Consider the following 20,306-nt stretch of genomic DNA (forward strand, 5'->3'; position numbering starts at 1 on the left):
GGGCCTTGGACTCAGGGCCTGAGCACTGTCCCTGGCTTCTTCCCGCTCAAGGCTAGCACTCTGCCACTTGAGCCACAGCGCCGCTTCTGGCCGTTTTCTGTATATGTGGTGCTGGGGAATCGAACCTAGGGCCTCGTGTATCCGAGGCAGGCACTCTTGCCACTAGGCTATATCCCCAGCCCCTGTAAAGACACATTTTTAACACTGATAGAAGCAAACAGATCAGATTTTTTGTCATACTTAAGTGAGTATATTTGTCAAGGTACATTGATGTGACTTTATAGATGAGGCTAAATATGATCATGGAAATGACAACAGAAACTTGAAGGCTAGGGTGATAAATATGAAGACACATAAGGGCAGTAGAAAGAATTTCCTTTCCTAATATCAAATGGTCAAGTTTCACAGTCTAAATGTGGGTGTGTTTCTCTTAAAAACAATGCATTTTATGCATAAAAATCTGATTTGAAAATATCTACTTTAAGTTTTAGGGTATAAGGAAATGAATTTTCCAGGACATTGGAAAACCAAAGGCAGAAGCCCTGTTCTGTAAATCCAGAACACTGATTCTGTTATCCACCCTGGACACACCCAAGGGTTGAAATGCTGCCTGTTTCAAGCCAAGGCTGGTTTAGAAGGCTGGAGAGGTAATAGCATGTACAATGGGCTTAAACAGAAGCACAAGGATTGTTAGTGTAACAAATTTCTTGGAAGAATGATGCAGGCCTTTTGTAACAGAGAGTCTTTGTCTGGTTCCTCAGCTCCTGTCTGGTGCTACCTTTGATAAAAGGACCATTGAAACCTTGAATCCCATTGGAGACCTATAAGCCAAGGAAATCCCACCCAATTACATTTCCTGGTGTCATAGGCTCTGAAGGCAATTGGTCCTTGTATATTATTTATATTCACAGTTAAACAAATGGCACCTGATATAGCTATGTATATTTATATGTGCGTATGTGTTTGTTTGTATGTATTTATCTGCATGGTGATGTTTTTTGTCTATCCAGAAACCATAAGAAATGCTACACAAATAACACTAAGTTTGGCAATGTTTAGATACTAAGTGCTGAATTCTCTTAACTCACAATGACTCATGAGAATCACATTTTTGGATGAACTTATGAACAGTTAATAAATATAAAAAATCTGTTGGTGATTTCTGAAAACTACTGGCCCATAGACTCCCCAGGGTTGGCAGCATAAGGGAACCTAAAGGCTTTTTGATATCTAAAGCATTACTGATGGCGACCAGTCACCCAGAATATGTACCCAGAGGTGCTAACGTTATTGATTTTGAAGTCAATTTTGGAGTTATTATTTTAATAGAGAAAAGAGCATTCCATTTTATGCATGAAAATCTCTCGGTTCAATTTTCAAATGGGATGCATGCATTTGGCCATTGGGCATTTAAGGCCATGGTGGGTTCTGGAAACCTAGCACACATCTGGCCTTTCCAAGCAGCCTGTATGGATGCCTTCACTTACCATCAGAGGCTCAGTGCGTGGTCTGGGCAGGCAAGAAAAGGTCTCTCTCAGGAAGGTAGTAATCTCCAGGAGAAGCTGGCATGCTGCCATCTTTAGGGCAAAGGGGCAACCACATTTAGATGGGTTCACAGTACCTAAGGAATGAAAGAGTTCTTTCATCAGAAGATACACTAGTAACAAAGAGAGAGGCACAGTTTGATGGACCTAGCTACACACATGAAAAATCAAACAGAATGTGAGAACACTGCCTACACAAGTTCCATGCATCTACACCTTCTGCACAACCTGTACATTGCTGTGCAGCTCTCCCTCCACTTTGTAATTCTACAGGTGCTTCAGTCCTGAAGTATCACATAAGCAGAACTAAATTATTCTCCTTAAAATACCAAAATGCAGCATGAAAACACAGCTCCAACTAAACTAGAAAAACTTTAAATGAAAGTTAAAGTAGTCTTGTATTCAATCAAGATGAAGACAATAAACCATAATGGAACTGTAATGATCCTCTCTACTCACCTTAAGGGGATATTGCATTTTGTGTTTTGAGGACAGTGAAATGGTTTCACTTCTCATCTACCTGTGTTTGTGCAAAAGAGACTAGAGGAAAACAAGCTTTCCCATCAAAGGAAGATACTGCTATAGTACCAGTATGCAAATGGTCTCTCTTACTGAAGGACTGACCTTGGAATGTCTAAAATATTGAATCCATTATAAGGCAACTAATGGCTTCTACTCTGAAGATAAGTAACGGCCAAGGTAATACCCAAAAGACTTTAAAGGTCTTAGAAATAGTTCTCAGAAACATGTCATCAGAAACCAAGTAGAAATATGCTAATCGTGTATTATTTAGAACAGAGGTAAATAAATAAGTAAACAACCATAAAAAAGAAAAGAAGACAAAAGTCATATTGTGTCTGCTTCTAATAAATGCAATAAAAATAGTTTTCTATTTTAAGTTTAAGTCATTCAGCAATCACACTATCATTACATATCAATGCTACTATAAATATCTCTAATATGTATTATCCTGAGTGAGAAGCTGTCATTGAAGAGTACAGCATATACAGCGTACTTCGTGATTTCTAGCAACACAGAAATTATGATCTTCTGAAAATAATCTCGACTGTTGTTTCCTCCCCCAAATGATTACTTTATCTCCAGAAAAGTTGCCACTCGTTAAGACTGGAAGACATAAGTACCAGGAATTTCCAAACTGAAATTTGCTCACATAATATTGATTTAGCTTTTAAATGCTAGGTGAGATAGAGGATGGCTTGGAACTCAATCACACATGTCAATCTTATATTTAATGTGGGCTATAATATGGCTTTAAAAATTGCATAGGTGTGCATGCTCTTAACAGCTAACTGAACACAGTACACGCATCTATATAAACTTCTGGGTTTGTCATTGTGTTCCTGAGGTTATCTTCCAGACTCTTCTTATCTATTCTGTAGACATCTGAGTTGGGTCTTCATCCAGGTTTTATTATGTGGAATAGCTTGCTACTTTGAACAAGAATAGAACCTGAATATCTGCAACAGACAAGTAAATGCTGCTTTTCTGATCAAGGGCAGAGTGAGTTTACTGTGGCAGATGAAGCTACACCCACTCAATGTTCTTTCTGCCCCTTCTGTTCTGAAGCACTTCAGGGAGTTCTAGGGTAGTTTGGGACTCCCTTTTGGCTGTAGGGATCTTATAGAAAATTTTCACTAAGTTTGAGATTTCTGGAGAGTTCTTAGATAGATTAAACTATTCTCAGGGTCATCTTTCATCCTTAGGTCAAATGATACACATTTATTTATTTGTTTGTTTGTTTGTTCGTTAGTTTGTTGGTATTGGTGTTGGTATTGGTGTTGGTACCGGGGTTTGAACTTAGAGCTTGGGCACTCTCCCTCAGCTTTTGTTTTTTTTTGTTCAAGGTTGGCACACTCTGTCACTTGAGCTATACTTCCACTTCTGATTTTGCTCTGCTGGTTAATTTGGGATACCAAAGGGTGAACTAATTCAGCAGTGATACTCACTAGACACTATATTGAAAATGAACTATCCAACTTGTAGGGGAGGGGGATGGGAGGGAAAAAATGGGGAGAAAATAAGGAAAGAGGTGACACTGTTCAAAAAGAAATGTACTCATTACCTGACTTATGTAACTGTAACCTCTCTGTACATTACCTTTGTAATAAAAATAAATTAATTAAAATTAAACATTTTTAAGAAATTAAAATAAAGAAAGAGCCTCACTGACTTTCCTGCTTAAACTGGCTTTGACCTCAGATTTCAGGCTTCTGAGTAGCTAGGATGACATGTGTGAACCCTTGATGCCCAGTTCAACTTTGTATTTTACTTAACACTCAAGTGATTTGATAAGGAGAAAAATAATGATGAAAATATTCTACAAAATCCTTAGTGTGGAAGTAGAAAGGAAGACCATGAGAGTTTTCTTTGATGATAACTCAGTCCTGTTCAACGTTATACTCTACCCCTCCTCTTACTTTTCATGATTGCACATATGCAGTAGATTTGGTACCAGCTAAGATTACTCTTGAAATACAAACAGCGGGTTTCAATACTAAACCACCAGAGAAGGAGAAAAGGTAGAGATGTCACTACCTTTATCACAGAAAGGTACTAATTCTGTTACCCTAAGTGGACTTTCATTCTACAGTGGTATACACATACACAAGCTTATGTGGTACTGAGCACACACATGTACAAAATGGTGTTGATGTGGAATATGACAGGAGTCCCTTTGCCTCTACTCCTCTGAGATGTGTTTGATAAATAAATGCAGGCATGGTTTAAGCAAAGTGACTATTTGAATTACATGGTAAATATTCTACTATGCTTTGGCTGAATACTTTAATATTTTAGTCATCTTAAAAGCATTTCCTGTTCAATTCATTTTTTTCTGAATTTTTGTTTTTCTATTTCCAAGAGCAAAATAACAACACAAAACTTGAGCAAAACCTCTTCACAGCTATGTTTTTTTTTCCAGAGAGATTTTTCTCAGAAAACCTAATATGAAGTTATGTATTTTATATTTTAGCCCAAGTCAGAGGCTAAACTAAATGGATTGTCCACACAGCCTGCGGCATTTTGCCCTGCCTACTTTCTTTTCTTGATTGTTACCGTCTCTTGGTACATTCTATGAATATGTGTTACATCCATGTGCAGGGAGAAGGGGCAGGGAAGGATGGTGTGTGTAGGGAGAAGGGGAAGTGGTGTGGGGGGTGGGGGTGGGAGGGAGACATGGGAAGGTGGCAAAAGTATGAGAAGAAAGTGCTCCTAAAGCAGAGGTTCTTACAAGCAGGGGCTCTTGTAGTAAAGGGAGTCTCCTTACTGTCATCTAAAAAGTCTTCCTCCTCATCCTCCTTTCGCAGTCGCCTCTTGGTCTCCTCATCATAAATAAGGCCCAGCAGGTTTGCAGGGCTCTCGCTCTCCCCATGACACAGCTCATTCAGTCGGACACCAATCGCCTAACATGGAAAGGAAAAGGATGAAATAGCACCAAGTGGGTTAAACTCTAAAAGAAGCACTTGTATCCTGCATGCATGACCAACTAAATAGAAAAAGGATTATTTTTTCAGCCTAGGCTTCTTCTATCTACCATGGTGTTGTTACTACGATGTGAAACAGTGCAGAAAGCCAAAGGTAGAAGGCACTGAGTTTAAACATTTGTACAAACTGGAATGATACCTTTGTGTACTCTGAAGAAAGTTTTTCTGAAAATATACCCAGTTATTATAAGGGAATCTTGTTACTTTTAATGGAAGGATTTTATTGCAGTGAAAAGTAAAGAGAAGGAACTGTTCCGCAGAATGAGGCTGATTATTCTATTTTGTGAGAATGTCAGTGTCATGCTAATGAGTTTAGAAGTTGCCAAGAATTCTGGTACTGCCACATTATTTATATCTACCATTATGTTTGCAGTAATTACTGGGCTTTTATAGACTTTGTTCCCCTTGTCAAGATATGCTATGAAATATTTTTAAAAGTTCATCTCACTTCTCTTTAGGTAGAATACCTAGCCACACGTCAGAAATATGACTTTTAATAACTCAATACATTGTCAAGACTGGTTTTTAAATGATACTCATAAAATTGATACCTTTGCTATCTGTTCTTCTGAGTCATCATGTACTGTTCTGTGATTTATCAGAAGGAATTTTCCACAAGAAGAAACAAAATAACCTTAACTCTATCTAGCTCCTTTTAGCTCTCTTCTATTCAGCACATACAACAATGGAAGAGACATGGGCCTTGAAGAGTCTGAAAAAATCTAAGATGTGCATTGAATTTGTGTTTGGCAGTTTGATTCTCTGTGTTTGGTAACAACAGATTCCAATTAATTTTCTTTTATCTCCTTATGTCATATTTTTTGAATATTTAGAAAAGTTATTGAATTCTGAGTATGTAAGAATTGCATATACATATGTGTAACATATAGGTAAAAATACTTCTCTATACAACATGTTTGTAATTGTAGGACTGTTTGGAGAGGGAAAGAATGTTAGAGGGGGAACCATACTGAAAGGTACTACAGCTGTGAATTAAGATAGTAAAATGACACTCACTGAAAGTTGCTGGTTAATGGAAGGGGAGCACTACGGATGGGGAAAGTGAGAGAATATTCACTTGTGAAATACCATGGTGAAGGTGAAATACCTTTGAGCAATTAGCATACAATAAGAAAACGAGGGCTGGGAATATGGCCTAGTGGTAGAGTGCTTGTATACATGAAGCCCTTGGTTTGAGTTCAAGCCCCAGGACTGGCAGAAAAAAGAAAGAAAGAAGGAAAGAAAGAAAGAAAGAAAGAAAGAAAGAAAGAAAGAAAGAAAGAAAGAAAGAAAGAAAGAAAGAAAGAAAGAAAGAAAGAAAGAAAGAAAGAAAGAAAGAAAGAAAACGAATGACAAAAATAGTTGCGGTCTGGTGTTACTAGTGAGAGTAGGTAAAAGTGGGTGAATATGTCCAAAAGAATTTACATACATGTGTGAAAATGGGTCCCTGAGCTTGTTGAAATTGGTTTGAAAAGGGGTGGGGGATGAGAGAAAGAGAGTGCTCAAAAGGATTGGTTTGATCAAGGTACATTCTAGGCATAGATGTGCATGCCAAAGTGAAACATCCTTGTACAACTAATTGATGGCTAGTAAAAAGAATAAAAATGAAGGGGAAATTTGCCCCATATTAGACACAAACAGGTATTCATTACTGAATATTCAAAGTATATTCAGAACTCTTTTTTGAAAAGGTATCTGAATTTCTTAGAAATCGGAGAACAAATCTGCTCAAACTCTGGAATTTCCTGAGAAATACAAATCAAGAAGCAAAAAAATCTTATCAATGAAGAAGTATTATTTAAAAAAAAGATATCATAGGATCCTAAGAGTTTAACTGCTAACCTGAGAAACTTTACATAAACAAAACCAAACCATTACTAACATCACTACAAGCCTTGTCCTGTGGGCAAGACATGTAATTATGATTCTGGAATACAGCCAACCAACTGCATGGTAAGGCTCAAGAGGGAACTTTCTGTATTGACCCTTCTGGGTTATTGTAGCTAAGCAGTCTAAAATTTACAGTTTACAAAACTTAAAGGGTTCTCTGATAATGAACTTGTCTGAGCACTAAATATTGAAATAATATAAATTAGCTGAACACTGGTGTCTCACACAAGTAATTCTAGCTTCTCAGGAGATTGAGATTTGAAGATCATAATACAAAGCCAGCCCAAGCATGGAAAAGTCTCAGAGACTCTGATTAATCACAAAAAGCCTGAAGTGAAGCTGTGGCTCAAGTGGTAGAGTGCCAGCCTTGGGCAAAAGAACTCAGGGATAGTGCAAGTTCTCAAGTTCAAGCTCCAGGATGGGCAAAATAATAAGAATAAGAACTGAGGTCTCTGTGTCTCAAACATAGCAGGAAAAAATGTCTTGTTCCTTTTGACTATCATTCATCAAATATTTATAAAGCTACTTTGTAAGTTATTTCAAACACAGGACTAAATGAGTTGTGGCAGTATAGTAGGGCTTTTGTTAAAAGCACTATTATAGATTATTAAGTCCAATTAAAAGGGATACTGTTTGACAAGTAGCAAGGCTGAGGGACTTCCTGAAGGCTGCAAATGGATTCAAACACATGGTATCTAACCATGCCTATGTCTATTCCCTCAGTGAGCTTTCAGTCCATGAGATAGAAACACTTGGCTAATTTGAAAACTAGACTGAATTGGCTCAAAGAATCTTAAGAAATCTTATAGCTACAGACATAGAGGACTGGTGTCTTAGCTAGTGGAGAGTAAGACCTGCAGATATTCTGCTGGAGAGCCCTAAAAGATCTACATTTGAGGAATCCCACATGTTCAGAGACAAATGGGTCACTTAGTGTAAGAGACAATAATGTGCAGGAAGGGTGGAAAGTCAGGCTAGAACTGAATAGATTACTCATTTGAGGAACATTGCACTTGCTGCCAAGAAAGCAGGGACAAGCCATGCAGTTTTCTTTCCGAAATATTAGTGTAAGAAACTATTATTATCAAACACATTGTAGGCACAAAGACTCAAGTTAAATATTCTTTAGGTTTATAAGCTCATTTGACCTCATCATCCATAATCTCATAATGGTCTGAGCAATGGTTGTAGAGTAGACAGTGACATCAAGCTAAAAAAGCAATTTGGTTTTTTAATTAATTAATTAATTAATTGCTGGTCCTGGGACTTGATTCAGTGCTGCCCCTGAGCCTCTTTGTGCTCAAAGCTAGCACTTTACCACTTGAGCCACAGCATTACTCCCTGCTTCTGTCTGAGTCATTTATTGGAGGCAAGAGTCTCACAGACATTTCTGCCCAGACTGTTTCTGAACCCCGATCCTCAAGTCTCAGCCTCCTGCATAGCTAGGATTACAGGAGTGAGCTACCAGCACCCAGCACAATTTTGATTTTAACCTGAGGGAAAGGGAGGGCCACAGCTGCACTTTAAGCAGATAAGAACCCCATCCTGGTTTGTGTTTTAGCCGAATCACTCTGCCAACAGTTTGGAGAAGGGATTGGAGAGGGCAATTCTGAAGGCTAAAAGACATTCTGTTTTGGAAGGCTGTGCCACAAAGAGATCATCTTACTGGCAGAGCACAGGGTGGATTAGACAATGACAGGCTGTGAGGACAAGAACAAATTGGAAAATAATCGTCTATATGAGAAGTCATGAAGTTCTGACCTATGGGCTTTTGTAACATGGAAGAGGTAGAATCAATTGGGCAAGGAGATCAGAAGATGCTTCAAAGCTGCCATTGTCATATGATGGTAGTGCCATTAATAAGAACAGAAGGATCAGAGAGGACTGTAGGTAGAATGTTTATTTCAGAAAAAGGGCTTTATTCTGATCAGATGCAGTTAACAATGCAAGCCTGGGAGCTGAAGAGTGGCATGGATAGAGAAGTCTGTTCTACTGGAAGCAGGAAAACACAGGGACTGTGAAATCCTGGGGGAGTTATACAGGAGGAAATTAGAAGTGATGTCCCAGAATGTCCACATTTACAGAGAGGACGGAGACAAAAGAGTCCATGAAGTAGAGAGAGGACAGGGCCCAGGAGACTCCTGTGCAGAATTGTCATGGAAAATAAACTAGCAAAGCAATCAGAAGTATCACATTTGTGAAGAAGTCCAAAAATATTTGTCCTTAAATCATTTGTTCAGACATTCTCCTGATCAAAACCTTGCTAACACATCAGAATCCTCTAAAGTTTAGTACTTAATGAAGAGTTTCCCCTTCTTGAGAGTCCCATGGGATTGGCAATTGGGATATTTCAGAGAAATCAGGCCATAAAACCACTCCTTGAATGAGGCAGGTACTGAAAGAGTGTCAGACCTTCCCTACACATGGAAGAAGTTGGCCAGGTTTATGTAAAAACCTATTGTCCTCAAACTAACAGTACTTCAGGAAGTCACAATTGATCCAACTTTAAAAAAATAAAAAGGAAGAGGATAAGGTAAGCCATCTTACCAGTAAAGGACTGAAAATAGTGAGTACTATACCAGAAAGTTTGTTAATACTATGTTTAATAGAAAATAAAGAAAAATATCCTAACGGGAAAAATAAAAAACTGGTACCTGGTCTAATTACTTATCTTACTATCCCCAAATCTCATTGCTTATCTTAAAAGTCCTCAAATTTGGTCTCTTGAGAAAGGGTGTGATGACCAATTTCACTAGGGTTCTGACATTTATCTTTTGGAGGAGTAAGAGGAGAGTAGGAATTGAGTGCCAGTGGCTTTTGCCTGTAATCCTAGCTATTCAGGAAGCTGAGATCTGAGGATCACTGTCTGAAGCCAACACATACAGGAAAGTCTGTGATGTTCTTATCTCCAATTATCTATCAAAAGAGCCTGAAGTGGGTCCATGGCTCATGTGGTAGAGTTTTAGCCTTGTGCAAAAAAACTCAAGGACAGTACCCAAGACCTGAGTTCAAGCCCCAAGACCAGTACAAAAAACAAACAAACAAACAAAAAACCCGAAAACAAAGAGGAGAATGGGCTTTGAATCCTAGTAGATTAGGCAGCACTAACTCCCGGGATCTCTTGCTTGGGAACTTTTTTAGAAAAAGGCCAACTTTAAGGGCTGTGTGAAGGACAGCTTCACATTTGTTCAGTAGAATCTGCCACTGGCCTTTTTTCAATCACAATATGATGAAAATAAGCCCATCATATTTGCCACGTTGTAGAGCTAATAAAACAGAGGAAATTACTGAATTGGAAGAACAGTATAAATGTAACATAGGGATAATCAACTGATGGGGTTTAAATGGCATTCTGTAAATGGTTGATGTTAATGGTGATTTGATCTGCCAGAAGCAAATTTGTTATTTTTTATTAGAGGTGAGTTGTTATGTTTACAGCCATCCCAGGTAGAAGGCTTCCTAAATCAGAGGATCACCAATGATTTCTCTCTCCTATGCCTATTAGGTTGAATAACAGATCAGTTCAAGTTTTATACACTCTATCTGTCTTCTATCTATCTATCTATCTATCTATCTATCTATCTATCTATCTATCTATCTACCTATCTATCCATCTATCTATCTATCATCTATCTATCTATCATTTATTTCTTTATTATGTTTGAGACAGGGACTTGTAGCTCAGATTGCCCTGGTACTTTCAATCCTCCTGCTTCAGTCTTCTGCATGTTGGGATTAAGTGGAGTGCACAACCACACTCGGCCTCATTTGTCACATTTACACTGAAAAATATAAAGAGGTAGAATGTCTTCATAGACACGATGAAATACTCAAACTTATTGTATAATTGATTTCTTTTCGATTATTAATTTGAATACTACAAATGAAGCTTATAGTTGTTTTTTGTTTCTCAAGACAAAAGGAAGTTGTGGCACCTTCCCGGGAGTGAGAGATTATCCTTATCTAGCAAATATGTTCATAATTTATAAACTCCTGCAAGAAATCTCCAAAGGTATTTTTGCATGCTATTTAATGTGATTGCAAAGAGAAAAAGGGATCTTGCTAGGGAAGCCTTTTCAAATGGAGAAATTAGAATAGTAGTTATTTGTAACTAATTCCCTTTTCTGCCTGAGAAATAATAGGAGTCAAAACACCATTAACCTTACAAGAATTGAAAAACAGTTACTGTCTTCAATTTTCCCAAGAGAGAATGTGTTCAAAATGATTTAGTCTTTTGCAGAAAATTGGGATTGCTTTTTGGTAGCAGAGGGTTGAGTCATTATGGATAAAAAAATTGAAGGGAGTTGGAGATAAAAGCAACCTTCTCCGGCTCTGGCATTTGGTGATCTAAACTTTCCATCTGATTGCCTGAACTTTAGGAATTAAAAAAAAAAAAAGTCTGTTCATCTGTGGTGTTAGAATGATCATCCAATTGCATCTATGCTATTAGAAAACATGGCTCATTATTTTAGTAATAGTAAAAGCAGAAGGTGATAGACTAAGTTTTCTGGGTATGTTTAGTAAGAACACTTGGTTTATTGAATATCTTGGGATCAGAGAAGGGACTAGGTTATAACATTTGAGGTTAGTGATCCCTGGGAGGGGGAAAGGTTTGTTGAGAGATTCCTGCACAATTGATTGGAAGAGGTACATAGAATTAATGAACAAACCCAACCATCACATTTCTATCTCTAGCATTTTATTACAGAGTCCTAATCATCATGTAAACATATGCCTTATGAATTGTTTAAAAGATACTATCTTTGAAGAATGTGATTAGGGACAAACACCCTTCCCACTGCCCACTTCAACCTCAAATTATGTTCCTTCTCTTAATCCCATGTTTTGTCTACTATGCTGTATACTTCTAAAATTTCAGGTATTCATTAAGCAAATTTGGGAGAGAAAAATTATTTTCTTGGACAGTTAAAGCCAAAACCAGGAAGTAAACATTTAACCATTATAACAATGATTTTCAGAAATGGTGCTGTGGCTTAAAGTGGTAGAGCACTACCCTTGAGCTGAAGAGCTTGCAGACAGTGCTCAGGCCCAGAATTCAAGCCTCATGACTGACCAAACTACTACAACAAACCCCAATGAATTTCAAAAAGCTGATTCTTGAATATAGCAATAACAAGCAACACTCTGAAATCTAACATGGGGGCTGTATGTTGAAGACCCCTGTTTTCTAGATACATAAATTCCTGCAAGTCACTTGACCAGTATAAAACTTCCATTTTTTTTTTAAATAGTAAGGTCATGGTAGTAATATCTTACTTCCTAAATTTATTGGGAGAGTATATCAATTGTATTCCCTTAAAGCAGTAAGGTCACTGCCTCATACAAAGCAGATAACCAATAAATTGTATTCAAGATAAAAACAATAATAATTTTTAAAAACAAACAACCCAGAACTTCTCTACTGCACTCAAATGCTCTCAGGGTCATAGGAGAAGGTCAATGCTCACGTCTCCCCACTGGTAGAAGAGCTTGGCAGCATTCCACTGCAGCTTCTGGTTCCGCTTGTTTCCTACAATGGGAGAGCGTCCTCGGGAAAGGCCTTTCTTGGTAATGTTCACATGATGCCCTTTCATCCATTCAGGCCAGTTGCCACGGTTACAGCGGTGAACAAAACGGGCGCACTCCAGGAACAAGGCTGCTCTGGCCACCACAGGCGCTTCCTGAGTAAGATTCATAGGGAAAAAAGAAAGAGAACTCAGAAAACAGATGTGTAAATTGGCCTAGGGGGGCATTATTGTGCCGTTTTCCAGTTCGGTTTAGCCTCCACGGTTTGAGCTGGGCCAGGTTTCCCTGGGTGGTGTCAGCACTGTAGTGGGAAATCTGGAAAACGAAATCATCAAGTCCAATTTGGATAATGAATAATAAGACACTTGAAGTTGATCACTGAAGTTTCTGAGTCTTCTTGGAAGTCTCAAGCCATTGCATGCCATTGTTTTGTATGTTATAGAGCAAGTGGGATTGGAATGTGAACACAAAGGAGCCTTCTTATAAACGTGTAAATCTGCAGGTTATTGTTGTTAGCATTTCCCTAGCCTCAGATCCTCAGCTCCTCCCACTAGCCCCCAGATCCACCCATACCTAATGAGCCACTCCTCCTCACTACCTACCTACTTCCCCTTTACGCCCAGAGAGAGAGAGAGAGAAGCTGCCACCTGGATAAGGTGCAGATGCCATGTAGCTCCCTCTCCCGTGGGAGCTATGGCCCCACTAATAAACCTCCTTATGAACCTTCTTCTTCTGTCTGTGATTATCTCCGGATGGTCCTCTGGGATGGCCGGGACATATCCTTTCAATTGTTGAGTGCGTGCGCCAGTACTGGGGCTTGAACTCAGGGCCTTGCTTAATTTTTTTTTATTATTATATTTCAGTAGTAGAACAATGAAGGTGTCATTATCAAAACAGTTTGTGAATGCAATGCATCTTGACAAGTGTCACCCCCTTCAACATTCTCACTCCTTTCCACCCACCCCTTCCCAAAGGCCTTACTTCCTGCTTAGATTTTTTTTTTTTAAATCAGAGTTATAGCTTTACTATTTGAGCTGTTCCTGTATTTCTAGCCTTTAGGTTGGTTTATAAAAGAGAACAGTTTCTCAGCTTTTTCTGCCTGGGATGACTTTGAACAAGCATGGCCAGATTTCATCCTCTTGAATATTTAAGATTATAGGTGTGAGCTATTGGCATCTGGCCAATATGAAGCATTTTGAACCTAAAATTTAAAATGAAGTAACCAAATATTCCATTTCTGGAACTAATCTTATCTTACTAAGCTGAGCTGCTAGGCCAACAATTGAGTGTTAGCTATGACCATTCACATGATTCCAGGATGGAAAATTTCCTTCTACTCATTTTGATAAACAAACAACACAGCATTTCCTCAGGAAAATAAGATATGTCTACAGACTGTAAAAATGTGGTTAAAAAACAGCTTTTCACTGATACTTAGTAATAATAATGACATGTTCTATTAAACATCCTAAAAACTAAAAAATAAGGAGGAAAGAAGAGGAAGGAAGGAAAGCAAGGAAGAAAACAAGGAAAGAAAGAAGGACAGAAGAAAGGAAGGAAGGAGTAAATTTTCCCATTTAAAAGTTAGTAGATCATAAGAAAAATATACATAAAACATAAAGATGTAAGTTCATTTGTGCCACTTTTTTTTAAAAACCACAACATTAGCATCACCTGGGGGTTCTTTAATAGCTATAGTGTTATCAATAACAGCGATTTTCAAATTGAAGCCATATTAGTCATTTCAAGCAATTATACTCTGAAAAGTGTTTTCATCCATGATGCTAAAATAGGGATTAGTGTATAGAAAGAATTATGTGTCAGTTAACAACTTTTGTAAGTTATAATATGTAACAGCCATGATTAATAAATAATAACCTTATTTTAAGATTAAAAAACGAGGTATAATTTTCCCACTATTACATAGTTGAGAAGGGAAATAAATATACAGGATCCAACATGATGTTCTTTGTGTTCACGCCTATGTTAGCTTCGCTTCAGTATCTATATTTTCATAATCTTAAAAATCTTTGTAAAGACAATTTCTAGAAAGAGATAGAAATTATTTAAACAAAGGATATCAGTCCTATATAGTGTTGTGGGTTTTTTTTAATACAAACATATAGTCACACTGATAGCTGATTCTTAAATTCTATGGCAGGTCAGTCCTATCATGGGTAAAGATACTCAGCTTTTGTGATTTGGTTCATCTCCCTTCCTATTTGCATCTCAACTCTTCTATAATCCAATTATATATCAAACTACTTACAGTCTCCCTGTTGCTACTTCCATGCCAGGCAGAACCTTTACATTCCTTTTTCAACTGAAACAGTCCTACTTTTATGATTCAGGAGAGTTTGATAACTCTTCGCAAACTCTTAGATGCCTTCCTCCCTGCTCCCTTTCTGGGATAGCTAGTCACTTTATACTTTTGAGCACTACAGCCCCTCACACAAAACAGTTCAAAGAAATCAGCTCAATGAGCATTTCCTCATTGTCTCTATCCTGAATATGGATATCAAGAATTTTCATAAGAAATATAGTTATGTAGGGACTTAATTTTACATAGCACATTACACAGTGCTGCAACACAAAAGTAATCTATATGAAAGGGCAGAGTACAAGATAAATACTAGTGACTAGTTGTGAGATTCTCGTAGTCACATAACATTGATCCAACTGATAAAAATCTATCATTTATGTGGGGGGGGAGGGAGGATAAGACTTAGAAACAGGTCACATGACTAGTAAATTGTACATTGCAAAAACTCAGATGACCTTCTGTATGGAACTCACCAATACCATGGTGCAACTCTATACTGTCTATATCAGATATGTTAGTCTGTGTCTGGAAAGAGGCTGGGCCTTCTGTCTCTAAAACCAGAAGCAGTCTGGGGGACAAGGCAAGCCATGCAAAGGTATTTAAGCTGTTATACTGTGGCACATATCCAATATAAAGCAACAGGAACTCAATGCTTAGTGATAGGAACACAGGAATAGGATTGTGATATGAACTTTGACTATGGGACCAGTGAAGGTGAAATCCGGTCTAGACCAGATGTGAGAGGCAGAGAATCTGCATGGTGATTGAGAGGATGAACAATAGATGGATGACTAAATGTGAGGTTGCTGGGGAAGGTGGAGTCATTTTTGTGAGTTCTCATTAAAACATTAAATGTTACCAGCATAGAACTCTGGGCCCTGGAAATTCAAACTTACATTTAGAAATGAAATTGAGATCTATATTAAAATGTTTTCTTATAACTCCATAGCATAACACTAAGGATAAGGTGCGCTATCTGTGATGCATTGACTCACATAATGAAACCCAGTATAATTTGGAAATGCCACTGCTTTCTCATTTGGAAGGCTGACAGACATTCACTCAAACACTGACTTTGCATAAGAATCCTCATGATCTTGGGAGGATGGAGAGCAGACTTTGGAATTCTATGTTCAAGAGGGCAGAGAGTAAAACCAGGGTGTTTTGCTGTGCATAGTACCATACAGGAAACTGAAGGGAAATTACAAAGTGTAAGCTTTGGAAAAAGGAGACCTCCATTTGGTTGTTCAGGCAGGAGAGAGTTTATTAGCAGAACTGCCTGCTGGCACAAGATGGAGGTGTGCAGAGAGGGGCAGAATTATGGCAGGGAGAAAGGCAGGGTGGAGGTGTGACTGCAGCTGATGAGGGAGTGATCTCTGAGCCTGGGGACCTTCCACTGTCCCCCCAGCTGCACCAGTTACCGTGGGTTACAGGTGCTGGACGAGGACTTCTAGAGAGGACCACATGTGCTCAGATGGAGAACAAAAGGGAAGGGACCAGTTTCCCCTGGAGGACCTAACATGGAGTTAATGATACTTAGCAACCAGAACTGAATTCACAATGTGTACAGTAGCATCCAAGGCATTCTAGTATGGATGTAATTGTGACACAGGATTCTATGAGTTTAGTTTAGACAGTGTTCACTAGAGGGGAAGGGCTACAGAATACCTGAAATAGAGGATTCTTCTTGCACACAAAAGAAGTCAATGTCCCCTCTACTGATGGAGCTTACCTCTTATGGCTCAATGCAATCTGCAGAAGCAGCAAAAGATGAGGCATGACAGAATGGATAGGGATGGATTCACATCACAGAGAGAAACAGCACAAATGGAGAAAATGAGTCAGAAGAATGCTGCATGGCTGAAAAGAACCACAGAGTATCAGAGACACAGTCACAAATGAACATTGAAACAAAATTTGACATCCCTGGCATACCAAAGAAAATGCTGCTGGTGGCCTTGAAAGAAAAGCAGAAATATTACCATTTCTTCCTTCTTGTTCACATTGTCTTCCCCCAGATCACATTTTTAGGCACTATAATAACCAGAATTCCTTCTATTTTGTTATATCTTTACTTCATCCTTCTCAGACAAACAAAAATACATTTTAGTCAGGAATGAAAAATATTAGGCCAAGTGTTTTTTTCTAAAATTAAGAGTCACAACTACTGGAATATCAGCTATTTTGAGTGTTTCACCAAGTCTTTTAAAAAGTATACCCCTGTGATGGCTATAGGAAGTAATGAGAATGTTATTATGTAATCTGGATTTCTCCCACATTCTGCATTTAGAAAGTGTCAAGCATCCAAATCCTTTCCATTATTTCCTTTGCCATTTCCCCAGAATGTTATAAGATGGTCATATGTATTGAATGTTTCTTTTATGACAGTGAATCAGAGAATTCAGACACTAATTCAACAGCTGTGCTTTCTTCTGGCCAGGGACCTAGAAAATATTATTACCAAGATACACTGGTTAATTGATGGGTGTAACTGCAATACATTCTTTTCTCTGAAGGGCTCTAAGTGTATTTTGTGAGAAGAAATCTTGACACCAAACTCATATAACATTGAACTGGAATTGACTGTTTTTTAAAGACTGAATATTTTATGTTGGTCCTTGGGGAATTGCATAACATTTTACTGTTTGACAATAATATCTAAAGTGTGTGCTGGTGCAGGATATCTGGTTATTTAACAACCAATGAGAATAAGCAGCTATTATGGGTCTCAGTATGGCTGGAACCTTCTTTGCTAGAGGGCAGATGCTTGTGAGTCAGTATGCATTACTTGGCTTGCACTGAATTCTCTGCCAGACTGAGATCATTAAGTGACAGACTCCCAGGCTGACCTCTGTCTCTGGCCATTTCTACAGTAGCTGTGGGCAGGCTGGAAGAAGCATTATTGCTTAGCACATGGTCATTTTGATAGTGAGATCATGTGGCAATGCTGTGGATATTTAAAAAAATAAAATATTCTGTTTCTGACATTATGATGGATTAGATATCAAGACAAACTTCTACTGGTGTAGAACACCCACAAATGTTGGGTAAAACATCTCACAAATTTTTCTCCCCCTATATTTCTAAGGTGAAATAAAAGGTGACTGAAGAGCAGAAAGGAGGAAAAAATGAAATGGGGGAGGGGTGGGGTGAGGATGAGCTAACAAAGAAATGCTTGTCCTAAGGACTTCTGCTGACTATCCAGAGGCAAGAACATTGGTTTTTTTTTCCATGGGGCACCAATTTAAAAATCTAAACCCAAGCAGATTGGAGTTCAAGTCAGACAACCTTTTGTACGTATACGATCACAGGCAACAGCCACTCTCAATAGAGGAATAAGAATTTGCCTCACAGAAGCGGACTTGCTTTTGACTCAATTTGGCTCTTGGAAGAACATAAAAGATGGGGGTGGAGAGAGAGAGAGAGAAAAAAAAACCCTTTACGAAAACTCCTAGCCCAAGCCACAAATTCTCATACAACTTTGGGGCAAGGAATGCTTACAACATTTGTCCTCTCCTAGGCCTCCAAAATAGTTAAAAAGCGATCACAGATTCGTCATGTTTCCAGATGTCTGATAAAGCAAATGCAATGCCCTCCTGAGGAAAAATTCAAATACTCTGCTGTGAAATGTCAAGTCCTTCTCAAACCTTTCTATTGGAGCACGCATAGAAGTCAATTGGGAATGTTGTGGTCTCATTTGCAAAGATTCTGTTGCAGTGTCTGCAATATTGCATTTCTAACATGCTGCTGGATTACCGAATGACATTATACAGGATTTAAGGAATTCCTATAGATAAAGCACTCAGGGGAGCCTCATAGTAAAAAGATCAAATAAAATAATCCACTATGAACAGCAGTCAGCAGAAATAGCCAAGTGTAGAACCAGATTCGCAAAACCTGTCCTTCCTGGATTAAAGACTAATGTGGGACTTGAAAGTTTGGTGGAGGAATTAAGGGTATCAAAGGCTTAAAACAAGAATAGAACTTTTACAAATAAAAATGTTGTGTTGTACTATAAAAATTGTACTACGTAAGTTAAAAACTCTTCAGGTAAGATGAGAAGACAGATCAGTTCGTGTTTTTCTAACATCAGTATTACTGACCAGATAATTAACTTTTTGTGGGTTGTATACTTAGTCCTAGGAGGAACACCAAAGTGTGCTTTTGGTATGTATGCATAAGATGCCAATAGCAAGCTCCAGGCTTTGAAAACCTAAAATCCTTCTGGAGACTGTCAAATGTCCCTTACTGAGCAATATTGCCTTAGTCAAGAATTACAGGTTCAAAAGACTTTAAACTTTCCCTTACTGGTAATAATTTGTAAATGTCTAGGACAGTCTTAACAGATGATCACAATAGCTCAAAATCTATGTACATATGATCATATAAGATGATACTAAGTGAAATGAAGTCCAAGATATGGAAATAAATGGTTTATCTTTGTTGTTGTTATTTTCAACATACTATGTGAAATTATGCCTTTTTCTTCCCTATGGCTTAACCCCTATTTTCACTGCATTTGATTTTGGTACCCTGGGTATTGTGTATACGTTTAGCCAAGTTAGGGAAGGAAAGGGGAACATCAAAATGATGAGACAAAGGATAAAAGGTGAACCAAATGAAATAGCAATACCTATAAGATAATATGTTGTAAACCAACTAACTGTACAACTCGGAGGTACGGGGAACTGGGGAGGAGAGAAGGTGGGAGAGAAATGAGGGAGGAGGTAACAAGCTTGACAAGAAATGCACTCACTACCTTACCTATGTAACTGTAACCCCTCTGTACATCACCTTGACAATAAAAAGAAAATAAAATATAAAAAAAGAACTATGGGTTCAGGTACAGTTGAAAAGAGAAAATGAAATATTGGATAAAATTGCTCAGGTTGTAAAACAAAGAGATGAGCAATATGAAGATGATAAAATGAAATTTACCATACATGTTCAATTTCTAAAAGGAAAGTTTAGATAAAATGTAAAAGATACAATATCAAAGAAGTAGCTGAGAATTTCCTGAATAGACCTATCAGGATAACTACAAGAATTAAGAGCCCAGGAGAGTACAAAACATAAAAACATGCTAGAAACATTTTAGAAAAACTCCAAAATATCAATAATGAGAAGATTATATTAAAAGCAACAAGGGTGGCCACTAAAGTGGGGTAGGAGATTACTAAGGGATATTAATTAAGTCAGGAAAGAAAGGGATAATATCTTCGAAACATAGAAAGAAAATGTCAATCTCTAATTATAGTTCCAACAAAAGCATCTTCAAGTGGAGATCAAAATAAAGACTTTTTTTGACTAGGGGCTGGTGGCTCATAACTGTAATCCTAGCAATTTAGGAGGCTGAGATTGGTTTGAGGCCAGCCAGAGCAGAAAAGTCTGTGAGACTCCATCTCTGAAATTAATCAGCAAGAAGCATGGCCAGAGGTGTGACTCAGTGACTGAGTGCCTGCCAAATAAGCAAAGAGAGGTAAATGCAAGGCCCTGAATTCAAACTTCAGTGCTATCTCT

General features: G+C 38.1%; 1 protein-coding gene across 4 annotated transcripts in view; it reads right to left on the reverse strand.

Moving 5' to 3' along the window:
- Positions 1 to 20,306, reverse strand: part of Unc80 (unc-80 homolog, NALCN channel complex subunit) — a 171,891-nt gene that overhangs the window by 92,730 nt on the left and 58,855 nt on the right. For all 4 annotated transcript variants that reach the window (XM_048344834.1, XM_048344837.1, XM_048344835.1 and 1 more), the window contains exons 23-25: positions 12,406 to 12,618; positions 4,831 to 4,966; positions 1,488 to 1,621 (exon numbers count right to left, since the gene is read on the reverse strand). In XM_048344834.1, coding sequence (XP_048200791.1) covers positions 1,488 to 1,621; positions 4,831 to 4,966; positions 12,406 to 12,618 — 483 coding nt within the window. The remainder of the gene's footprint in view (positions 1 to 1,487; positions 1,622 to 4,830; positions 4,967 to 12,405; positions 12,619 to 20,306) is intronic.

This window comes from Perognathus longimembris, chromosome 4 (assembly GCF_023159225.1).
Source record: "Perognathus longimembris pacificus isolate PPM17 chromosome 4, ASM2315922v1, whole genome shotgun sequence".
Lineage (NCBI taxonomy): Eukaryota > Metazoa > Chordata > Mammalia > Rodentia > Heteromyidae > Perognathus > Perognathus longimembris.